We start from the raw sequence: 21,555 nt of genomic DNA, 5'->3' as shown, positions 1-21,555 counted from the left end.
AGGGGAGAGAAGTAAACAAGGTGCATCTGGTGAAGTGAGTGGGTGTGCTGGGATGTGCTAAAACCTGGATCTTTACAACAGTCACCTTTCATGTTACATATTCAGGTGGAAAACCTGTATCTCTCTCTCTAATTCACATACATGTATTCTGTCGTGCTTCTACTGACATTATAGTCTATAGTTTCCCTCACGTCCTCCTTACTAATCCTCTGCTCTTCCTGATTCAGGAGCTGTGCTCCATCTGTCCTCCTCTCTTTCAGTTCATCAAAGTACTCTCATATCTGAACACATGCTCTTCACCTCTAAGCACATTTTGATCTCTATCCTTAATCTGCTGCACATCCTTTCCAGCTCGTTCTCTCAAACAGTGCAAGTCATTTTCTCCTCAGTGCCAGGCCTCACATACAACTCAATTCAGTTTTATTTATATAGCACCAAATCACAACAACAATCTCCTCAAACCACTTGTAACCCTACAAATTATACAAAGAAAATGGAGAAAACCCCAAGAATCAATCTAATTCCATTTCCCTATGAGGAAGCACATCGTCAGTGGGAAGCAAAAATTCCTTTTTAACAAGAAGAACCAGGCTTAGGAAAGAGGCAGCCATCTGCTGGGGGGAGGAAGATAAGACAAAAGACCTGCTGTGGAGGAGAGCCAGAGATGAATAATTAATGATTAAATGCAGAGTATAAACACGAGTGAAAAGGGGAGAAACACCCATTAATATACCTTCCAGAATCTTTTTATATACACAACAAGATGTGCTTTTCTTTCTTGACACAGAGGTTATTCACCTCTCCACAAGTGTGCTATAAAAATGAATCTTTTTACAGCCAGCAGTTAGCCCGCAGGCGTTTGACCAATGAGTCATGTACCTTTACAAACAGAAAAACCAAGGTTGCAACGAGGTCATATAAATAGTAACTATGCAACAGGGTCAAAGACCTGAAATGCAACCGTCTGAACTTTGGTTTAAAGACTTTGCAGCACTTTTGTGAGAATGAGTTTCATATTGATATCAAAGATTAACAGTTTAGCATGACTGAGTTATAGCAGAACAGCAACCGGCTTCAGCTTCACATAGTAGTTCTGTTTAATAATTCAACAAAATATCACAGTGTTTCTGTTTATGGGCTTTAACGCAATCAGCGTTCAGAAAAAGAAGGCGGAGTAATGAAACATTGGGCAGTCTCCTCCCCATTCACTTTGGAAAGTCTCATTTTTAGCCTTCTGCCTGCATAGCACACAGATACTCTCTCCTTTCTTCTGCCAGAGCTGGAGCATCAAAAAGTAAGTACACTATCAGTAAATATAGACGGTTTCTTGTGATTTACGTAAGTGTAACCAGCAGGTTTCTATGAAGGGGAAAGCTGTTTCACAGTTTGTTACATGCTGTTTGCAAAAAACCCCCAAAAAACAAAACATAGGGGGTCATATGATTGTTGGGTTTTTCTCTGTATCTATGAAGCGCCTTGAGGCGACTTTTGTTGTGATTTGGCGCTATATAAATAAAATTGAATTGAATTGAATTGAAAAACATTTCTTTTTGTGCCACAGACTAGTTCTGAAGAGAGGGACATGTTTCATCAGAAACAAAATAAGTATTACATCTGTGCAAGTGATCCAAAGGTGTGCTGAAAATAAGACGTCTTTGCAGTCAAACAGCACTAAGAAACAAAATACTTGGGGTAGTCTGATAGAAGTAATTAAAAAGGGAAGAGGGATAAAGACATTAAAAATATGTTATGGATAAAATGAATGATTAGTACTAATAATGATTTTAAGCCCTTAAATTAGGATGATGGTGAGAGGTTAGCTGCTGAACCTTTTGAAAATCAGCAGTGATAATGAGTCAGACTGAAGCTTATCAGTGCCACATCCCATATAAATGTCTTTGAACACATTCCCAGAAAGTTGATTGCATTTTGAGAAGGAGAAATGTTTTGTCACAACCAGGTGGCTTTTTCATTCTCAGCTGACCGCAGGTTTCTCCGGCCTTCATAATCATTAATCATACCAGCTGAAAAATTGTATGTAACAATCATAAAACTGACCTAATATTCAAATGTATGGTTAGAATGTGACTTGTACTCTAAAAGTGCTTTGAGTGGTCAGTAATATTAGAAACACATTATGGAGATTTATATTCAATTTTATTTTATTTATACAGCGCCAAATCACAACAAAAGTCACCTCAAGGCGCATTATATTGTAAGGTATACACTACAATAATACATACAGAGAAAATCCAATCATATGACCCCCTATAAGCGAGCACTTTGGCGACATTAAAGCAATATCCAGAGTGTGATTAGTGAGTGGTGGGTGGGTTCTTTTACATTTTGAAAGAAGCCAACGGAGTCTAATAAGAGATTAAATGCCGTGATTTTAGCATCTACATGGATGTTAACATCACACAATAATGATTTTATCTGAGCTGAGCACTAAATCAGATAAAAAGGCTGAGAAATCAGACCAAAACTCTGTAAGGCCCAGGTGGACGATAGATGATTACAAATAAGACAGATTTTTGAGTTTTCCAGCTAGGGTGGGCAAGGCATCAGGCTTTCAAATGAATTAAAAGTGTCTGGGTCTTTGGTTGATTAATAGGCTGGTGTGGAAAACTGCTGCCACACCTCCCCCTCGGCCTGTGCTTCGAGGTTTCTGGTAGTTAGAATGACTCGGGGGTGTTGATTCATTTAAACTAACATAATCATCCTGCTGCAACCAGGTTTCTGTACGGCAGAGTAAATCGATTTGTTCATCAATTATCAACTCATGTACTAACAGAGACTTGGAGGGGAGAGACCTAATGTTTAATACTCCACATTTCACTGTTTTACTCTTTGGTGAAGATGTGGATACTGTATTGTTCTTTCTTTGTGATTTTTTATGTTTAAGTTGTTTTTTGCTCGCCATATTATATTTATATGCAAGGTATATATCTGGAGTTGACTGGCTCATCACATGCTTGTTCAAATAGAGCTTTACAATGAGATTTGTTCACTGTGAGCCAGACAGAGAAGTGACTTCTGACACAGCTGACACTCTTCAAAGTTGCATGGATGAAAGCATCCCATATGAAAAAGATATATATAAATCTTATAAAGTTTTTATCTGTCTTGTATGAAACTTGTATGAAAAGCATACAAGAGTGAAAACACATATAAGATCCCTTGAAAAATTATACAATGAAACTTGTATGTTTTGTATACTTACTAAAAAAATATATGAAAGTAATGAGAAAGTGGCCACTTTCATGAGTAAATCATGTATGTTTTTACTATTTCTTTTCCATATGGGATGTCCGGCAATGCTTTTAGACTGAACAGTTGTATTGCTGCATTGGTACGTTTGGTCCAGTGGGTAATCTTGGCACATGGTCTAAACTTTGTCTCTCTGACCCATACATTATATGGTTGCCTATTAAAAGAATAAATAGTATTTGAAATGTTTTATTCATATAGTTTTATGATGATTCTGGTGACACCTACAAGCTGAAATATGTCAGTCAAGCACTAAAGGTGTTTTGAAACAACATGAACACTATACAAATATTTTTTTTACTGGCTGTGGAAATAACACACACCACTATTCTCTATGTACTGCTGGTTCTTTGGATGTGTGCTCACTTTCCTCTTGGTTGACCAGAATAAATCTGCCACTGTGCTGGCTCTCTCTTATCTGCATGTAAACATGTATAAAAAACATAGTTAGTATAGTCTTATAGTCTTATAATCAGAATAGAATAGAATAGAATAGAATACAAAATGTAACCCTCCTGTCAGTAGTACAAAAGATTAAAAGTGCAAGATAAGGAATAAAAGAGATGAAATAATGGGCATATAAAAGAAATGTACTGATAATAAATAGATGTATAGTCAATGTATGTTTGATATCAACAGGATGATATTGCTGCACTTGGCATTATATTGTACAGCTTCTATTGAGTGTTCTGAAAGAATCCCCTTACTCTGTCTTTTTCAGATATGTTTGATGCCAGGATCTTACTGTTGCTGCTCCTGTCTGGTAAATAACCTTGTTATTCAAACACATTTTGAAATGATTTTATTAATACTTAATATAATATATACAGTCCCGATCAAAAGTTGAAAAATGGCAACAACAACCCCCCCCCCAAAAAAACAATATTTTGCATGGTTGGATCTTAACAAGGTGCCAAGTACAGATTCAACATGCAACAAGAAAAAATGGGAGTGAGACAAAACATTGTTTGAGCAGGCAATTTATTGCAAACAACGCTTAAACTGACCACTAACCCCCCTCCAAAACAGAAGTCAAAGTTCCAAACATGAACTCAGTAATGAGTAGCTCCAGCGTTATTGTTGATCACTTCAAAAACTCGATGCGGCATGCTTGATGCAAGCGTTTCTATGAGGTGAGTGGGAACATTTCTCCAAGTGGTGGAGACAGCTGCATAAAGGGCATCTACTGTCTGGAACTGTTGTCCATTTTTGTAAATTTCACTTTCCATCCTTCCCCATGGTGCAAATGGATGGTCCAAAATTCTCCTGGAAGAAGTCCCTTGTCGTGCGGTCATTGTGTACTGCAACGTTGTCCTGTTGAAAAACCCAGTCATTACCACACGGATGAGAGCCCTCAGTCATGAGGGATGCCGTTTGCAACATATGGACATAGCCAGCGGCCGTTTGACGCCCCTGCACCACCTGAATCTCCATTGTTCCACTGAAGGAAAAAGCACCCCTGACCATTATGGCGCCCCCTCCACTGTGGCGTGTAGAAAACATCTCAGGTGGGATCTGCTTGTCATGTCAGTAACGTTGGAAACCACCAGCACCATCGAGGTTTAATTTTTTTCTCATCAGAGTAAAACTTTCTTCCACCTTTCAATGTCCCATGTTTGGTGGTCTCTTGCAAAGTGCAAAACAGAGACGAGGCCATTGAAGATGTTTTTTGTTTTTAAAGCCCTTCAGTCTCAGATGTCGTCTGATGGTTATGCGATTGCGGTCGGCACCAGTAAAAGCCTTAATTTGGGTCAAGGATTGTCCAGTGTCTTGACGGACAGCCAATTGGATCCTCTGGTTCAGTGCTTGTGACATTTCTTTGGGTCTACCACTTGATTTTTTTGTTCCATAACCCTCAGGATCATCTAAGAAATTCCAGATGACTTTCTTACTGTGTCCCACCTCAGCAGCGATGGCGTGCTGTGAGAGACACTACTTATGCAGTTCAACAACCCAACCACATTCAAAAAGGGAACTTTTTTTTGCCTTTGCCATCAGAACATCATGACAGTTTGACTACCTGACAGAAAATGACAATGAATTGACATTTTTATACAGATATGGCCTTTTAAAGGCATGTGGTCCTAAACTTTTGATCAGCTGTAAAACAGCCTGTTTCAGTTTAAGCGTTATTTTAAATAAATTGAATGCTCAAAAAAATGTTTTGTCTCACTCGCATTTTGTCTTGTTCCATGTTGAAGCTCTACTTGGAACCTTGTTAAGCTCCAACCATGCAAAATATCATTTTTTAAGTGGTCTATATCTAACGTTGTTATACTGTCAACACCTGCAGGGGCAAGAGCATTCATGATCCACAACACCCAGCACAACCTGTGTCTGGAAGATTCAGCAGATACAGGTGAAGTCCAATTGAAGACATGCAACCTAGACTCTGAATATCAGCAGTGGATCTGGATCAGTCGGGACATGCTGATGTGTGTCGCATCATCTAGGTGTCTGTCAGCCCAGCACGAAGGGCCAGTGCACACCCAGGATTGCCACGGACCCGAGGTGGATGCTGCTTGGTTAATATGGGACTGTGACCGGGACCAACTGATCAGTAGAAAGCTATCAATGCTTCTGTCACACAATGGCCAGCATGCGATCCTCGTACAACACAGCAAACACCCAAAGTGGAGATCTCTGGATCAGGGGGACATCTGCCAGGAAAGATTCAGTAAGACTCAGTAGTTATTGAACAGAAAGCAGCTTTTCTGTTCTTTGCACACTTTTCACACTGAAGCAGGATTTATGGTCCACCAAAGACAGCGTGTTCACTGCCCACTTTAGTCCAGGGCCTGCCTGTAGGCCTGCAGTCTGCCTCTGTTGTCAGATGCTGGCAGTGTACAAAGTGTGTGTAACAGCTGGTCTGCAGGCCACTGTTGCTCTTTTAGATTTTGGTCTATCAGCCGGCAGCAGAGAAGTTCTAACACACAAAGAGAGTTAAAAACAATGAAAATGTCCACCGCAGCCACTGTGCTTCTTTATGTTGGACTTTTGTAGTTTAGTGAACTCTGCTATCACTCTTTCCTCTATTCTGACTCACTTATTAACCAGTCTACATTTGGCAGATGCTTATGTCATACGCTTCCAACAAAATGCAGTCAGGATATTGGATGACTGCACGGGAATGTATCTAGGGTGGGTGGAACCCCCACATGTACGCGGACACACCGTAAATCCTGCTTTAGCAATACGCAACACGTTCACATATAAGTAGAAAAGGAACTCGGACAAATTTAAAGTGAAAGTGCAATAATGTGATTTCATGAAAATATATTGAAGTAGTCAAAAAGTAGTTAATATTAAGTATTCTATTAAAGTGTTCATTTATCACTTTAATTCTTCAGCTGAAAAAGGTGGAGCTCATTTAAACTTCAGTGAATTTCTTTCGCTAATCTTGTCTAAATCAAACTTGTCCATACTATTGTGCTTATTAGTGACCTGTGTTTTTTGATTGCAGTAAAGATAGAAAAGCAAAGAAAACTCATTGCAACACATTCTTGTCATGAGAGACTGTGAGTCAGCTAGCAGTTAGAAAGCTGGATCCACATAACGTACTTTGTATGTGTCAAAGTATCCTTGGGCACGATACAGAATCCCAAGTTGTCCTGATATATCCACTGGAGTGTGAGTGTTAGATCAAAGTGTATAGATAAGAGCTGTATGAATGTGTGTGTGATCGTGTGGATGAGACTTGTGTTAGAAAGTGCTTTGAGGAGGTCAGGTCACAGTGACCTGAATCTTTGGCCAACAAAATCTTTACAGTTTATCACTAAGGAACTCAAAATATATTACATTCAGAAGAGTATGTTTAATGAACAGCACATGTAAATGGTAAATGGACTAATTCTTGTATAGCGCTTTTCTACTCTCCCAGAGCACACAAAGCGCCCAACATGCCAAATTCACCCAATCACGCAAGCACTTTTCTTCTAAGCTTTTTAGTGCTTCCTAACATGTGTACACATTTATAATGCGATGGATGCATCGGAGAGCAACTTGGGGTTAGTATCTTGCCCAGTGATACTCTGCATGCATACTTGGCAGTAGAGGACCGGCTCTCCTGCTCTCCTGCCACTTTATCATTACTGGTACAGAGACAAATTTAAGAGCTGATACTGAAATCCTCAGTTTGCTACATTTGTGTTTGACAATCAAAGCTTCTGTGGGGTCTGTCTGTGTGTCCTCTTAAGGACATCGGAGAGCTTCTGACGATTTGACGTACGAGGATGAAGCGCAAACAGGAGAGCTGACAGCTATGACAAAGGAACAAAGAGAGTATCTACGTTGGTTCTACCGCACAGAGGACCGTAAGTGCTGCTCCTGCTAGAATACTTGATCCAAATGGATGTGTAACATGAAATACTTGGTAATTTGGATAGTCTGCAATTTTTTTTTCCTGAGACATAGTATGCTGTGTGAAGTAGCATAACATAAGCAGCATGGAAGGTGATAGGAAGACAGCATCTGCAGACTGTTCAAGTTTCCTTTAAGTGTTCTTTATTTTCTGGCGTCGCCTTTCAACAATTGTTTCACAAAAACATAAGAACCTGTCAAAATCTCACCTGCTTTATATAGAATTCTACTCACACCTGGATCTCATTAACCTCTACCATTGGAAAAACAGGATAGACTAAGCAACACAGTCTAGACAAAGAAACAGGAATAAAATCATTTTTCCACTTAACTCATTCACCCAACTAAACAGTTTGAAAAGTCAATCTCTTCACTTAATCTGACTCATGAGGTTATTTTAAATGAAATAAACAATTTTACACAAAAGAAACACCTCTTCATTTGATTACACCCAATTGACATAATCAGTGACATCATATCCTATAAAATCAGGAAGTACTGGGGGGACCTTTTTTACACATAGGACCTGCTCAAAGGAACACACAATGGTAAGTATAACCAAGCTACATAAACAAATGAAAGATTCAAATCAATTAATGATGAAGTGACATTTAGCTTTAAGATGAAATGAATATAACCAATGCTACCACAAACAGACCCGGGATAGTATGTAGAGCCAAGGTTGCATGTGCTGTGTTTACATTAAAGTAGTGATGGGTAGATGAGGCCTCGTGAAGCGTCTCAGCACATTCCCCAAACTGTATCAATCTGTGTCGACACAGTGTTGCTGTTTTGCTCCATACTGACACCTGCTGGACCTTAAATATCATTGCAGGCACCTTACTTGAGACTCAACAGACACTGATTCAATGACCTAGTCATACTTGTACACACTGTAAGCTATTGTACCTTCTATGGAATCATTTTATATCTTTTACATTGCAACTATTGCAGACATCTTTAAAATATATTGTGAATGACATTAAGTGAAAATTAAAATGAAAGTATTGTGAATGTAATATTACCCATTTAAATGTAATTGATTCAGAGTTTATTATAAATTTTTATTCAGAAAAATTCGGCATCTTTTAAACACAGCTTGGCGCGTTGGCAATGAGCGATACAGCGGCTGTATCGATCACGTGACTTTTTCTTAAAGCGACTCACGCACCGATACAGGTTTCACTCTGTGAGCTTGAGACATGCGTCGGTGCGTCAGTGTTGCTGGACCCATCACTACATTAAAGCATTATGATAGACTATAAGATATCAGAACACAAAATAACAATATATGCAAGTGACAAATGGCAAATGAATTCTGTCCCAGCCACTTTGCCACATGCTGAAAGCTTTTCCATATAGAAAACGGAAACTTTTCGGGGGGAAAAGCTAAATGATAAAGCTCAGAGCAAGAATTCTGCTCAGCAGTTTCTCAGCTTCATGCTGGTGAACCAGACCACAAGGGTCTTGGCACTGGTTCATTTTCATTACTCATTAGGCTGTCAGGGGGAGTAGCTGTGAACAGCTCGGACAAAATGCTGTTAATTTACACATTTGGCAAAAATGTTGATACCACATATTTCAGTAAGAAAGCGAGCATTCAAAAATGCAGAAAAATTCACTGACTAAAAGGTTAGTGTTGTTATGTTATGTTGTCATGTAGAAAATACTGTTATGTCAAATTTTTTACAAATTTTTACATGTTCTAATCAGGGAAACATCTCACATCTGTAGATACACATTTGTTTTGAGGCTAATATTCTACAGATTATCAAAAATAAAAAGTTGGGAAATACTGACAAGCCCTTATTTAACTCGTGTGTGTGTGTGTTACTGATTCTGCAGTGTGCATATGATTTTCTCATATGAAAGAGGGCAGGGAGGTTTTCAGGTTTTAATTATCCTCGTGTTGCAGCAACCACATGGACATTTGTACTGCTGGGACTGGCCTTTGTCTGCCTTCTTGTTGGTTTTCTTCTCCTGGGAATGGGAGCCATGGCAAATAAGTATGACCCGAAGTTGTTTGACTGCTATTTTTTTGAGAGCGAATATACTGTATATTATATTAAAGGTTTCTGTACGAACTCAAACAGGAGCAGGAAGAAGATAGCAGAGTACAAGGCTGCAACATCTCTGCTTCAGAAAAATGAAGATCAGGAGCTGCTCAAAGAAAACAGCACACACCCAGCATCAGACATGCCACTGCAGGGAAACAAGCCTCACATGTCCAACAGTGACACAAGCGAGCAGAGCAATGCAGGAAATATTGTGGTCACATGGAAAGATGGCAACACCTCCTGCCTGTACCCAGATCCTGCGGTGGAAGAGAAACAGGAGGAAGAGAGGAAAGAGAAAATAACAGCTGCTGAGCTCGACTCTCCAGATGAAGTGAAGATTATGAGCTGAAGAGGTCACAGTGAATACCAGCGGCAGTGGGAGTGGCAGTGTTTGCTTTAATAATTGATCATAATTTTCTGATTATTCTTATTTTCATGACTTCAGAGTGAAATTTTATGAAACCCTCAAATGATCAGAAAACATTTCTCTTTTTTATTCATTCCTAATAAAGTTCATAACAGTTTACATTACAGTTTCAGTGGGTGGTTGCGCTCATAAAATGTGTCCATGTGGGAACAAAAGTTGTGTAAAAATGGTTCCCTGTAAAGGTATTCTATAAAAACAGTTTCTGGATGTAAGTTCAGATCTGCTTATGTGGGTTTTCCCCCAGTGGGCTTCGCCATTGTTAGTTTTGGGGTGGCTAAAGGAGGCAGCTCTGCCCCTGCTGATGGTTCAGTTTCTAGGGCTCCTCTTGTGGTGTTGATGATGATTTCTGGTTTGATGGGCTGTAAAGTTGCTTTCAATAAGGTTCTGTCCACAGGGAGTCTGACAAATAGACACCGAATGTTCTAGTCTTCCTCCATCCTGTGTTGTGAACTGAAATGGGAAAAACTTAATGAGATTTGAGTACTTTTGTGTGTTGTGCTGATGCCTCAGATATTATTGCATCACAATAAATCACTTGCTTTGATCTTGAAGGCCTTTCGGACTTGTCATTGTTCGTATAAATGTCTCTGATATGGGAAAACATTGCTTAGCGTAGAGAAAGAATTTCCTTCATGCTGCTCACCACATTGGAAGAGCAAGCTTAAAAGGCATGCATGTCTTTTTCTCAGTGACATAATGGTTTGGTTTATCCATCATTTCAGTGGATGTATGACAACATTAAGGAGGTCATAAGAAAAACAAACTACGCTGAAAAAAGGGATTGGCCATCTCTTGGATTTATGTAAGCATCTTGCGTGTATTTAACACAATTGCCTCATGCTTTAAAGTTAAGTGTAACTGTGTCATGTAGAAACTACATGATATGCAGAGAGAGTAGATTAAATCATGTTCGAGTGAAGTAAGTCAATAATATAGCGATGTTAAATCTTGCTACACCTTTGGATCGTGGTTTGAGGAAGGCATCCATCTCAAGCCGAGCCTCCTGCCTCTACTTTTTTTGGTATACTGAATAAAGTAAATTGGGTGGTTGTTACATTAAAAAAAAGTCTACCTTGTAATTTGAGCACAAAAATTTCATGTTTCTATCTTGAACGTTAGGAAATCGTGTAGGATCTGTATGAAATTCAACAACTTAATTTCTTCTTGTTGAGATGACCTGATACAATCAATCAATCAATCAATCAGAACTTTATTTGTCACATGCAAGTTGCCCTGCAGTGAAATGGGGACCCCCCGACCTTACATACACAACACAGACATCACATGGGGAGACAGGTAGGGGACCGGTAGTATTACGGAAAATCACTGAAATACAAAACAATGGGAAAGTCCAAGAGGGAAAAAAGAGACCTCTACTCATGCTGAGCTCCTGGGAGGACAGCATGAGAACAGGAAACAAAAAAACTCCTCTGCACAGAAAGCACATAAATGTCCACAGCACAACATTATAGAGCACGTGACCAGCAACGGGGGTGGGTGGGGGGTGAGGAGTAATCCCAAGCAAACACAGCAGCCATCCTGCCCTGCAGCTATTTTTCCAGCGCTGGGCCCAGACCCGCCGTGTTCTCCAGGAGGGAACAAGCGTCGAAGGCGTTTGGAAAGGGAGGGGGATGAGTGTGTATCAGTGTATGTGTGTGTCAAGAGTTCAGCTGAGACAGTGTCCTTCCCAATCTAGTGAGAGTGGTTATTTGCTGGACTCACAAAATTCACAAGATCACACGAGATTTCAAACTGCAGGAAAATCACTGGAATTATAAGAGGCAGATATCTACAGACACACCACGTGTGTGCTATTGTTATTTACTGTGGTTTAACCTGTCAAGGACAAAAATGTACAGAAGATTCTGCATCAAGCCATGAAATCATTGCTTTCCTACATTTGTTATACCTGGATTGGTGGCATGGAGGTTAGTGCTGTTGCCTCACAGCAAGAAGGTCCTGAGTTCAAATCCACAGTTTGGCTAGTTTACAGTGGTTTCTCTCTGGGTATTCTAGTTTCTTCCCACAGTTAAAAGTCATGCAGTCATTAGAGTTAGGTTAGGTTAATTGGCGATTCTAAATTACCTGTGAGTGCAAGTGGTTGTTTGTCTCTATTTGATAGACTGGTTTCCAGGGTGTACACCGCCTCTTACCCTATCACTTCAGGGTTATACCCCCCTGCAACCAAGATAGAAGGATGGTAGTTGTTGTAGATTCATTCATTTTTTATGTTAACCAGACTTTGTTGAACATTATGTAATATGAAGACAACATGTAGTATTTAAGTGACCAAGTAGTACTGTGGTAAAAGTTATTGAATAGTGTTGAAATAAAATGACAAAATTGTGAAGGATTCCAAGAGCTCAACTTACTCCATCTGAACATGTTTCACTTGCGTTTTATCAACACAAAATGCACAGGTTTACTGAACATGAATACGTTGTGTTGATTTATCTCAGTTGTTTAAATTTCTGCCAAGGCAAAACAGTTGTGTGCAACCAATGTCCACTATTGAGTTAAGTAAATCCAACATGGCCGTTTTTTCAGTGTAAAACCTCAACATAAAATCAACATATTAAGAAAAGCCTCCGTTAAGATTGCTCAGGCTTTTTCATTGAACCTGCCAAATGTCTGTAGGGTGGAGCTGCTCTTGCTGCTTCAGAAGCCTGTCTACATAAGGACCTACAACTCTCTTACAGTATCACAGGACATGCAGTAGAATGTGTCAAAATATCTTAAACCCTTTGAGTAAGGTGAGAGTGGAAGCTCTCCGTTTGCTCTGAGCTCTGGATGTCTTCACTGTGATCAGCTTCGCGTTGGCAGGCACTGGCAGCTCCTTGTAACATGGTGTAGTAAAGGATGGGACACCCAGAAGTGCTTTGTCCTCGCTGGCATAGATGGCGGGGACCAAGCAGCCACAGGCACCGCCTTTCCTCGCCCTCCTCACTGCCTCGTGGAAGACTTGCTGTACAGAGTGGAAGTCTTGACAGGCTGACACCTCGAAGAATACACATCCAAAATGAGACGCCAAGGCCTCACCATCCGACTGACGCACCTGTCTGATAGGACAAACTTCTCTGATTAGGAAAAACACCTTTACAACAAGTATCACTGTCATAGTCTGCAATCAACAGATGTCTTCATGAATTAAAACACGGGTTTATAACAAGGTGCAAACCACTCGTTACACTTAAGAGCGAGAAGGCCAGATGTTTTGGTAAGGGTGTCAGTGGAGCTGGGTCACTGGTGTTTAGTGATGACTGCAGGTAAAAGTGGCAAAATGAAATGTGACGCATGCAGGCCTATAACATGCTCAGATTCACAGAAATGCTGCAATACGGATCAGACAGCACACAGTACAATTGGATAATGACCCAAAGGACACTCCAACACCAACCCAAGAGTTTGTGCAGACAAAGAAATAACATATTTTTCAATGTTCAGCTCAGTCACTCGTTCTCAGCACAACAGAGCTTTTCAGTTGCTAAAGCCGAAACTAAAGGCAGAGAGAGAAAAAACAGTGACTGCTGTAAATGAGCTCAGCACCTGGTGATGATCGTGGTGTCAAGACTTTAGGCAGTCATTGACTGCAAAGCATTTTAATCCAAAATTTTATTTTAAATTATACTAGTTTGTCCAATTATTTTGAGTATCTAACCGTCAACACAATGGTTTGTTGAGTCCACTGCATTAAAGATTGAAGTTAAACATATGTTAATTGTTTGTGTCTCATGATCAGTGGGTTCAACCAAAGTACCAGCAAATTGTACCTAATTAAGTGTCTAATGAGTGTATATCAAAAAGGTGTTCTAAAGGTAGTCAAATTTACAAATGAGGACTTTGGTGTCTTTTTCATTTCTCCAGGGACGTCTGAGACAAAGCTTTCTTCATGTGGCTAATTTCAGTGAAAAGGTCTACAGACTAATTTACATGCTGCCACACACACACACACACACACACACACACACACACACACACACACACACACACACACACAGATACCAGCCTGTATCTGTCCATGTCCTTCTTGTTGCCCAGAAGAATGATGGGAGTTTGTGGCCTGAAGGTTTTGTTGTGTGAGGCAAGTGTCTGCAGGTACAGCTGACAGCCATTAAAGCTCTCCATGTTATCAATGCTGTAGACCACCAGGAAGACGTTTGCCCATGACAGATAACGTTCACTGTTCACTGGACCTTCCTACAAACACACACACATACTCAATTTCATTTTCTGTAAATTACTGTGTGAGCTGTCATTAGATTCTAGACTAAAAGATTTTGCTATCAGCACAGTGCACTAATTATCTCAATTTCTAGAGAAATGAATGTCCAATGTTGCTGCTAATGGAGCTGACCAGTGTTTTGCTGCCAAAAGCTTGGATGGAAAAAAGTTGGATAAAAAGCTGAGCAGATTTAGCAGAGTAAATGAATAAATAAATAAATAAAAAGTAAAAAACGTGCGGGTGGGGGGCATTTTGATACCTTGGGTATGCAGACAAGCTTTTATTTTGAAAGTCAGATATCTACAGGACACTCTCAAAAATAGATGAATCGATATCTTTTCCCTTGCAAAATGGAAGTGCATCTATCAGTCAGCTTAGACCAAAACTTCTGGTGTCAGATATGCTGAAAAACCTTTAAATTGATTAGAAATCCCACTCTACTATTAATACAATACAAAATACTACGTAGCATGCACTATACAGGTCAACAGATGTTCAAGATGGCCTTTACGTCATCTAACAACTGCTCACACTGTCACGGCAATACACCTGACAATTACATCCAGGCTCTTTTGGTTCTTTCCACCAGTTCAGAGTTTTGGTGCTGGATATCTGAAGTAGAGCAGGGCGACATGACCAAAAATATTTATCACGATATACATTTGAAAATTTGCGATAACGATATAATTGACGATATAATTGACACGAGACAAAATACTTTACAACTCCTCAACTTTATTAGTGCAAAACAAACAAACCCATCAATGTATTTTCACTTAAACAAGCAGCTTACAAGACCGTGCAGAAAATGTTCCCACTAAGCCAGAAGGGAAAAAGAGGGAACACACACATGTAACATGGAAGCTCTTATAACATGTGGTTATCCTAATTGGGCTTTCACCAAATCAGCAAAGATGCACAGAAAAGAAGATCAGACACCAACTAGGGAGGATCAGAAAGACAAACGGAACGATATTCTCATCTCCTATGTAGCAGGTTTATCAGAGAAACTCAGGAGTCTTTTCCAAGCACAACATCCCAGTGTACTTTAGACCCAGCCACACACTCAGACACAAACTGGTTCATCCCAAACACAGAACTCCTAAACCCAAACTTGACAACGTAGTGTATGCTGTACAGAGCAGCGAGGATTGGTATAAACACATGGCACAACATAGAAGAGCCACCTCAACGAGACAAGACTCGGCTGTCCATCTACACTGAAAGGTCAAAGGTCACTTTTTATGAGGATGCCAATGTTCACATTTTGGACAGAGAGGACAGATGGTTTGAAAGAGGAGTGAAAGAAGCATCTATGTCCACTGTGAGCGACCATCTTTGAACAGAAGCGGTGGTTTACGACACCAACTGTCTGCCATCTATAATCCAGTTTTGAGATCCTTCTCAGATGCCTTAAGGCCCACTCACATCCTGGGCCATCTAACCTCAGTAAGTCACATGATAGGGTGGGGCCAGGTTTCACAATGGGTTCACTCGAAACCCTGGCTGATTGTGACACACACCTGTTTTCACACCTTGGCTCGTGCAATTAGGTAGAGGATTAGTAGGGGGTCCATGACCCTCTTAGGGGCACTCCCCATAGGGCTTAACAGACAAGCTTCTCTACCATTTGCTCCTAGAACTGAAGAAGCTTCTCGGATGAGAAGTGAAACATCTTCAAGAAACTTAAAGTTGTCCAAAGGCTTTTCTTTCCAAGCTCCTTAGACTACAATCACCTGGATGACTGAGAACCTTCACAGACACATCTGTTGGGCATTTTTCTTGGAATTCAGACAATAATTCTGATAGTGCAGGACAAGACAATCGAAAAAAGGAAAGAAAAACAAGTCAGACACAGTCCTAGGTATCATGTAAATTTTCTAAAATTAACTAAAAGATTTTATTTTGAAAATGTTACCCCACTGACACGTCTTAATATGAACCAGTAAGTAATTGCAAGCTATTTAGGAAAAGTGCAAACCATTCTGGGGCTTTTATTTTGAAAACCAGACATAGGCCACAGAATAATTTCCTGTATGAAAACCAAATTTTGGCTCATACCTGTTCACAGGTGTCCATCACTCTCAGTGTAACCGGCTGCTGGTCCACCACCTCCTCAGACGAGTAGACGTCTTCTGTATATGCAAGGACACAGAACAGCCATGTTTAACTTTTCAAAGGCTTTCTATAGCTGTGCAGGAAGTAAACAATTCCAGTAAACACAGTAACGGAGCAGTGAATAAAAATAAGAAGAACCCGAATATTATCAGTGTAATGTTTCTGATTTTAATTATAACAATAGCTCTGCTCCATTGGCCTGTGTGCTCCTTGTCTGTGTAAAATATAATATGTCCTTTAATTTAACTTTTATAATCTTGTGTAGCTTGTGGGAAATGCAGCTTGCACAGTACAGGGGTGAAAAGGCTTCTTGCAGCTTTTTGAAAAAACGTTGATCATGTTCAGTGGTTGTTTTCAGTCTGAATGAAGGTTAAGAAAGAAAGAAGCCCACTGCATGAAGGTTCTAGGATTATCTGCATATTCAGATGCACCTTAGGGCTATACAAAGAAGGAAATTCAACATAGCCAGGCTTTCTTTGCTTTATCTAATCTGACAAAACTCCAGATAAACAGGTACCTCCAGATAAAGGTTATCAAGCTTCTTTGTTAATTCGGGCATTCTGTTTCAGTCTCTAAGTGCACTCATATTAAGGGGCATTTGATGCATCATTTTACTTTAAAAGGGATCGACTGACTGCAGCCATTGGCATCATCAGAGGAATGAATGCTAGAGAGCTATAAAGAACCTTAAAATGTTGTAAAAGGCAACAATGCTACTGCAGATAAAACAAAGTGCAGAAATTCATGAATTCATCACAAAGAATAGAAAAATAATTATGTTCATTGAAATAAATGAGTCTGTTCCATCACAGCTGAGGGTTAAAGGTCTAAAACGTTAAAGTGCATACGCTTAAACATTACATGTCAGTCACTGTTTTCAGGTCTGACTTTGTCCCTTACACGAGAAAAGAGGAGATATAGAAATCGCTTTTGTTTGTCACCAGGTCAAAGAGAATAATAAGTGCTTCTAGACCATGATACAGTTTGTAATTCTGCCTCTGTACACCATCACAGAGGATTTTAACTCAATTCATCAAGATGTGATTAAAGTGCAGCCGCTTTTACTCACCAGCATCTCTTTGGAACTCCTACTAAGACTTTCGGTGAATAGCCACCAAACAGAAGCTCAACACAACGTATTTTATAAACTCTAGATCATTTATTTACTCAGTTTGTCACAGAAAAACAGAGGAACATGCCTCTCTAGGGGCAGCTGTAGATCAAAAGGTAGAGCAGGTAATCCACTAGGGATCGATACATGGCTGCTCCAGTCTGCATGCCAATGTACCGCTGGGCAAGATACTGAACCCCAGGCTGCTCTCTGATTCACTGACTGGAGCCAGGCCACTCTCCTGACAACAAAACCATTGACTCTGCAGTTACTTCTGAGCCTCTGAAAATTGGGACTGTGTACAAAATGTCTAAAATGTGAAAGTTTGTTTTTAAACAAATCTACAAATCGAAGTCATTTCTCATTCATAATGTTTCATCTGCGCATACAAATCCCAGTGAGAACGTTAAGGCTCCACAGGTTGTACATATGACTCTCTTCAGCAGAGATGCTAAATATCACTTACAGCATACTGCGAGTAAAAGAATCAATGAAAATGAAACGTATTCAGTCCATTTTCATTTGAAACTCTGAACGTAATCGGCTCCAGAACAGCATGGGGGTGGGGTGATGCACTCAAGAGTGAAAATGTGTCCCTCAGAAACATAACAAAAGTCACATTAAAAGGAAACACAACAGGCTGAAGACAATTACAACTGTAAAACACAAACAACAATATGGTGAAACTGGCTTCCAAGACACAATACAAATACTTGAGCATGAAGGGGAAATATACTGGGTGGAAATTTCACTTTAAATACAGCACTTTCATCACCATCGACCAGCAATGCTGTTTGTTTTCTTACCTAGGTTAGGGTCATATTCAGTGATGAAGCGCTTTGTGAGAAATTTTACTGTCAGTGCTGTAAAACAAGAACAAAGACAGAAGAGAATCTATGGGAGTGACCGTGGAGCCTCAAGAGACCAGGGTTAGTGAGGGGCATGAGAAAACCACTGCTACAAAAACACATTGAACGTTTGAGGGAAAATGCTAAATAAAAACCACCCAGGGAATTATGGAACTGTCCATCTCATGAAACAACTTCCTCTGGAAAGTTGAAATGTTTTGTTTCTACTTACTACTGAAAATCTTTTACTTTATTTCCTGGTGGATCTGGTGTTCATGCAGGCTCACTGAAGTTGTAACTTTGTGATTCTTAAACATGAATTGCTAAAACAGTTATTTGGTTACAAGTAAAAACAATCTAGCAAATCAGTCAGCCCTCAGTTTAAAAAGGAAGATTAAAAAAATTAAACATCTGTTGAAGTGAAAGATTAAAAGACCTGACTTCCCGCAGCCCATCACACCAAGAATCACCAGGTTACATTCAGCAGGATTACACGTCTTCACCTTCCCAAACATCATCGACAGGAATATCTTCAGACAGACCGTTACACAGACTTTTTCCTGACAGATGCCCCTGCTTTCAAATGATGCTAACAGGCAGAAAATAGACATCCAAACATGCTGAATCTGAGAAATATGCTTGTTTTCTCTTCTCTCAGATGAAAATACTGAAAATAAAAAGACGATAAGATCCAGATGTGTGCTGTGATCACAGTGTGCCTCTACTGCTCCGGGGAAAGCAGAAACGGTGTCGTGTGCAAATGATGCACTGACCTCTCCATTTTAGGAAAAAGATTTCAAACGGAGCCTGAAAAAGCTAAACTGAACTGGATGGAAGCACCACCAGGTTTACTAAGCTGATGCTGTCCCCATGCTAGTGGAGCAAATTGTCTGATTTCACTCAAGAGAGGGCTCAGAAGTCCATCCTTTCATAAATAAACCATATATTTGTAACTGTGTTTCTCTTACCTCTGTACAGGGACAGTCCAAGCTTTTCTGGGTGCCAAAGGATATTTGTGTAGCACGTCTTCATTCCCATTTCAAGTTCAAATCTCCCATTAAAAGAAAGCACATTTGTGATCATATTAGCAGCTTCCTTTTAACAAGACAAACCTTATCGATGCAAATGTTTGGAGAGCACTGTTACAGCAGCCAAATTATTAGGACAACCTACATAAAATTGTTTAAAGATAAGATGAATTTTATTTATCCTGAGGGATGTTTTTCTTTTTACCAAAATTAGAAGCCTTTAAGCTGTGAATAGTTTTGTCAGAGGATAACCTAGAGCAGCGGTCCCCAACCCCCGGGCCTCGGACCGGTACCGGTCCGTGAGTCGTTTGGTACCGGGCCGCGAGAGTTGAGGCTCAGGTGTGAAATGTTTGGTTTTCAGGGGTTTGTATCGGTTTTCAGCGTTATTTTGTTATCCTTTTTATCGTTAACTCTGTTTTCCTGGGTCTTTTCATGTGTGTTATGAATAAATCTTCTTTTTTTCGGTACCAGTACTGGTTTTATTTTGTTGTATTTATCCGCGACACCTTAAAGGCCAGTCCGTGAAAATATTGTTGGGTATAAACTGGTCCGTGGTGCAAAAAAGGTTGGAGACCGCTGACCTAGAGGCTTCTTTTTTCCGTCTGGCTCACCTATTTTATGTCTTTATAAAATTTGCATGACCTATACGTAATATTACATTGTAAATGATTTTGGTTACTATTGTGATACAGCTTAAAGTAAGTATTGTTCTTGATCTTAAGAGCTGTAGCTGTCTTTGTTTCTTAAAAAAAAAAATCAGATTGTGTGAAATATTGTTAATGTCATTCCAATAGCATTATTGTGGCATAGGCTACGTGAATCCAGTGGCGTGTCCAGCGGGGTGGCCTGGGGGGGCACAGGCCATCCCCCCAACCAGACTGGCCACCCCAGGTGCCACTCCAAAGCTAAAACAATAAAATGTAATCAAATATCAAATGTACGATTACGTTTTCACTGTGAAGCTCAGATATCCGAGTGTAAGTGAATGCAGCATCGGCTTCTGCACTATGTGCATCACGCAGTGTTGCCAACTTAGCGACTTTGTCGCTATATTTAGCGAGTTTTCAGACCCCTTAGCGACTTTTTTTCTAAAAAGAGTCGCTAAAAAAAGACGTAAAAGTGGGTATCGCTTTTACTCTCAACAAGCAGTGGGTGCTGTAACGCAGTCAGTTCTTCTTTTACTCTTATGCTGTTTTGTGGATCACAAGGTTTAAAACTACTTATAAACACACACACACAAAGTAACTCCACCAGAGTGCCTATTTCGGGTCACTTTTGCCGGTCCAAGCCCGGGTAAAGGAGCAGGGTTGGAATTATGACATTAAAAATAATAAATAATAATAATAAACTTTATTTATAAAGCACACTAACAAACCAAGGGTATACCAAGGTGCTTGACAAAAATAAAATAGGAAAAGGGAGATGGGAGGGAAAAGAGGAAGGACCAGGCACGTATCAATTATAAAAACCTTGACAATCATAAGATATAAAAATAGTTCACAAGCATAACGGATAAAAATTTACCAACGCACACCAAGTGTTAACTAGGTGGAAAGGCAAGATTAAAGAAATAAGTCTTCAGCCGTGATTTAAACAGTGGCATAGAATCAGACGCCCGGATAGCGACAGGAAGGTTGTTCCATAAGACCGGGGCAGCTACAGCAAACGCGCGGTCACCGCGAGACTTCAGCCGAGAACGAGGTTGCTCCAGAAGAATTTGGGTAGCAGATCTAAGTGCTCTGACAGGAGTGTGTAACCTGAGAAGCTCATTGAGGTAGCTCGGCGCCAAGTTATTAATGGTTTTGTAGGTGAAAAGTAACATTTTAAATTGAATGCGGTATTTAATTGGAAGCCAGTGCAAGCCAGCGAGAACAGGAGTGATGGAAGAAAACTTCCTGCTACCTGTCAAAAGGCGTGCCGCCGCATTCTGGACAGTCTGCAATCTAACGAGAAGGGTGGAGGAAAGGCCAATGTAAAGAGAGTTGCAGTAGTCCAACCTGGAAGTCACGAATGCGTGAATGAGTTTTTCCAAGTCAGTGTGCGGAATATAGCGCTTAGCCTTGGAAATGAGGCGCAGCTGATTAAAACTAGACCTCACAACAGCAGACACTTGCT

At 40.1% G+C, this 21,555-nt stretch overlaps 2 protein-coding genes across 3 annotated transcripts; one reads left to right on the top strand and one right to left on the bottom strand.

Annotated features, from left to right (window-relative positions):
* The first annotated feature begins 1,058 nt into the window (after positions 1–1,058).
* si:cabz01068815.1 (solute carrier family 51 subunit beta) lies at positions 1,059–10,664 on the top strand. The gene is made up of 6 exons (XM_040005119.1): positions 1,059–1,294; positions 3,992–4,033; positions 5,564–5,947; positions 7,467–7,583; positions 9,545–9,635; positions 9,723–10,664. The coding sequence occupies exons 2-6, from the start codon at positions 3,994–3,996 to the stop codon at positions 10,033–10,035; spliced, it is 945 nt and encodes a 314-aa protein (XP_039861053.1). The 5' UTR covers positions 1,059–1,294; positions 3,992–3,993; the 3' UTR covers positions 10,036–10,664.
* A 1,781-nt stretch (positions 10,665–12,445) lies between these two features.
* On the bottom strand, positions 12,446–19,476 carry rasl12 (RAS-like, family 12). 2 transcript variants are annotated; one of them, XM_040005121.1, is made up of 5 exons: positions 18,849–19,474; positions 18,371–18,427; positions 16,397–16,470; positions 14,120–14,310; positions 12,446–13,172 (listed from the first exon to the last, which is right to left on the bottom strand). In XM_040005121.1, the coding sequence occupies exons 1-5, from the start codon at positions 19,021–19,023 to the stop codon at positions 12,839–12,841; spliced, it is 831 nt and encodes a 276-aa protein (XP_039861055.1). In that variant the 5' UTR covers positions 19,024–19,474; the 3' UTR covers positions 12,446–12,838. The 2 variants fall into 2 exon arrangements, with proteins under 2 accessions (XP_039861055.1, XP_039861056.1); XM_040005122.1 differs by lacking the exon at positions 18,371–18,427 and having other exon boundaries at positions 18,849–19,476.
* Positions 19,477–21,555: the final 2,079 nt, after the last annotated feature.

This window comes from Simochromis diagramma, unplaced genomic scaffold, assembly GCF_900408965.1.
Source record: "Simochromis diagramma unplaced genomic scaffold, fSimDia1.1 OVJJ01000085.1, whole genome shotgun sequence".
Lineage (NCBI taxonomy): Eukaryota > Metazoa > Chordata > Actinopteri > Cichliformes > Cichlidae > Simochromis > Simochromis diagramma.
The sequence above is the reverse complement of the archived record's forward strand: the minus strand, read 5'-3'. Positions and strand labels throughout refer to the sequence as shown.

Coding starts and splice junctions, on each gene's coding strand:
- si:cabz01068815.1 (XM_040005119.1), top strand. CDS start 3,994: ATGTTTGATGCCAGGATCTTACTGTTGCTGCTCCTGTCTG. Junction 5,948..7,466: donor CATCTGCCAGGAAAGATTCA/GTAAGACTCAGT, acceptor TGTCCTCTTAAG/GACATCGGAGAGCTTCTGAC. Junction 9,636..9,722: donor ATGGGAGCCATGGCAAATAA/GTATGACCCGAA, acceptor GAACTCAAACAG/GAGCAGGAAGAAGATAGCAG.
- rasl12 (XM_040005121.1), bottom strand. CDS start 19,023: ATGTCTATTTTCTGCCTGTTAGCATCATTTGAAAGCAGGGGCATCTGT. Junction 18,428..18,848: donor GATGGGCTGCGGGAAGTCAG/GTCTTTTAATCT, acceptor CTTGTTTTACAG/CACTGACAGTAAAATTTCTC. Junction 16,471..18,370: donor TGAATATGACCCTAACCTAG/GTAAGAAAACAA, acceptor TTGCATATACAG/AAGACGTCTACTCGTCTGAG.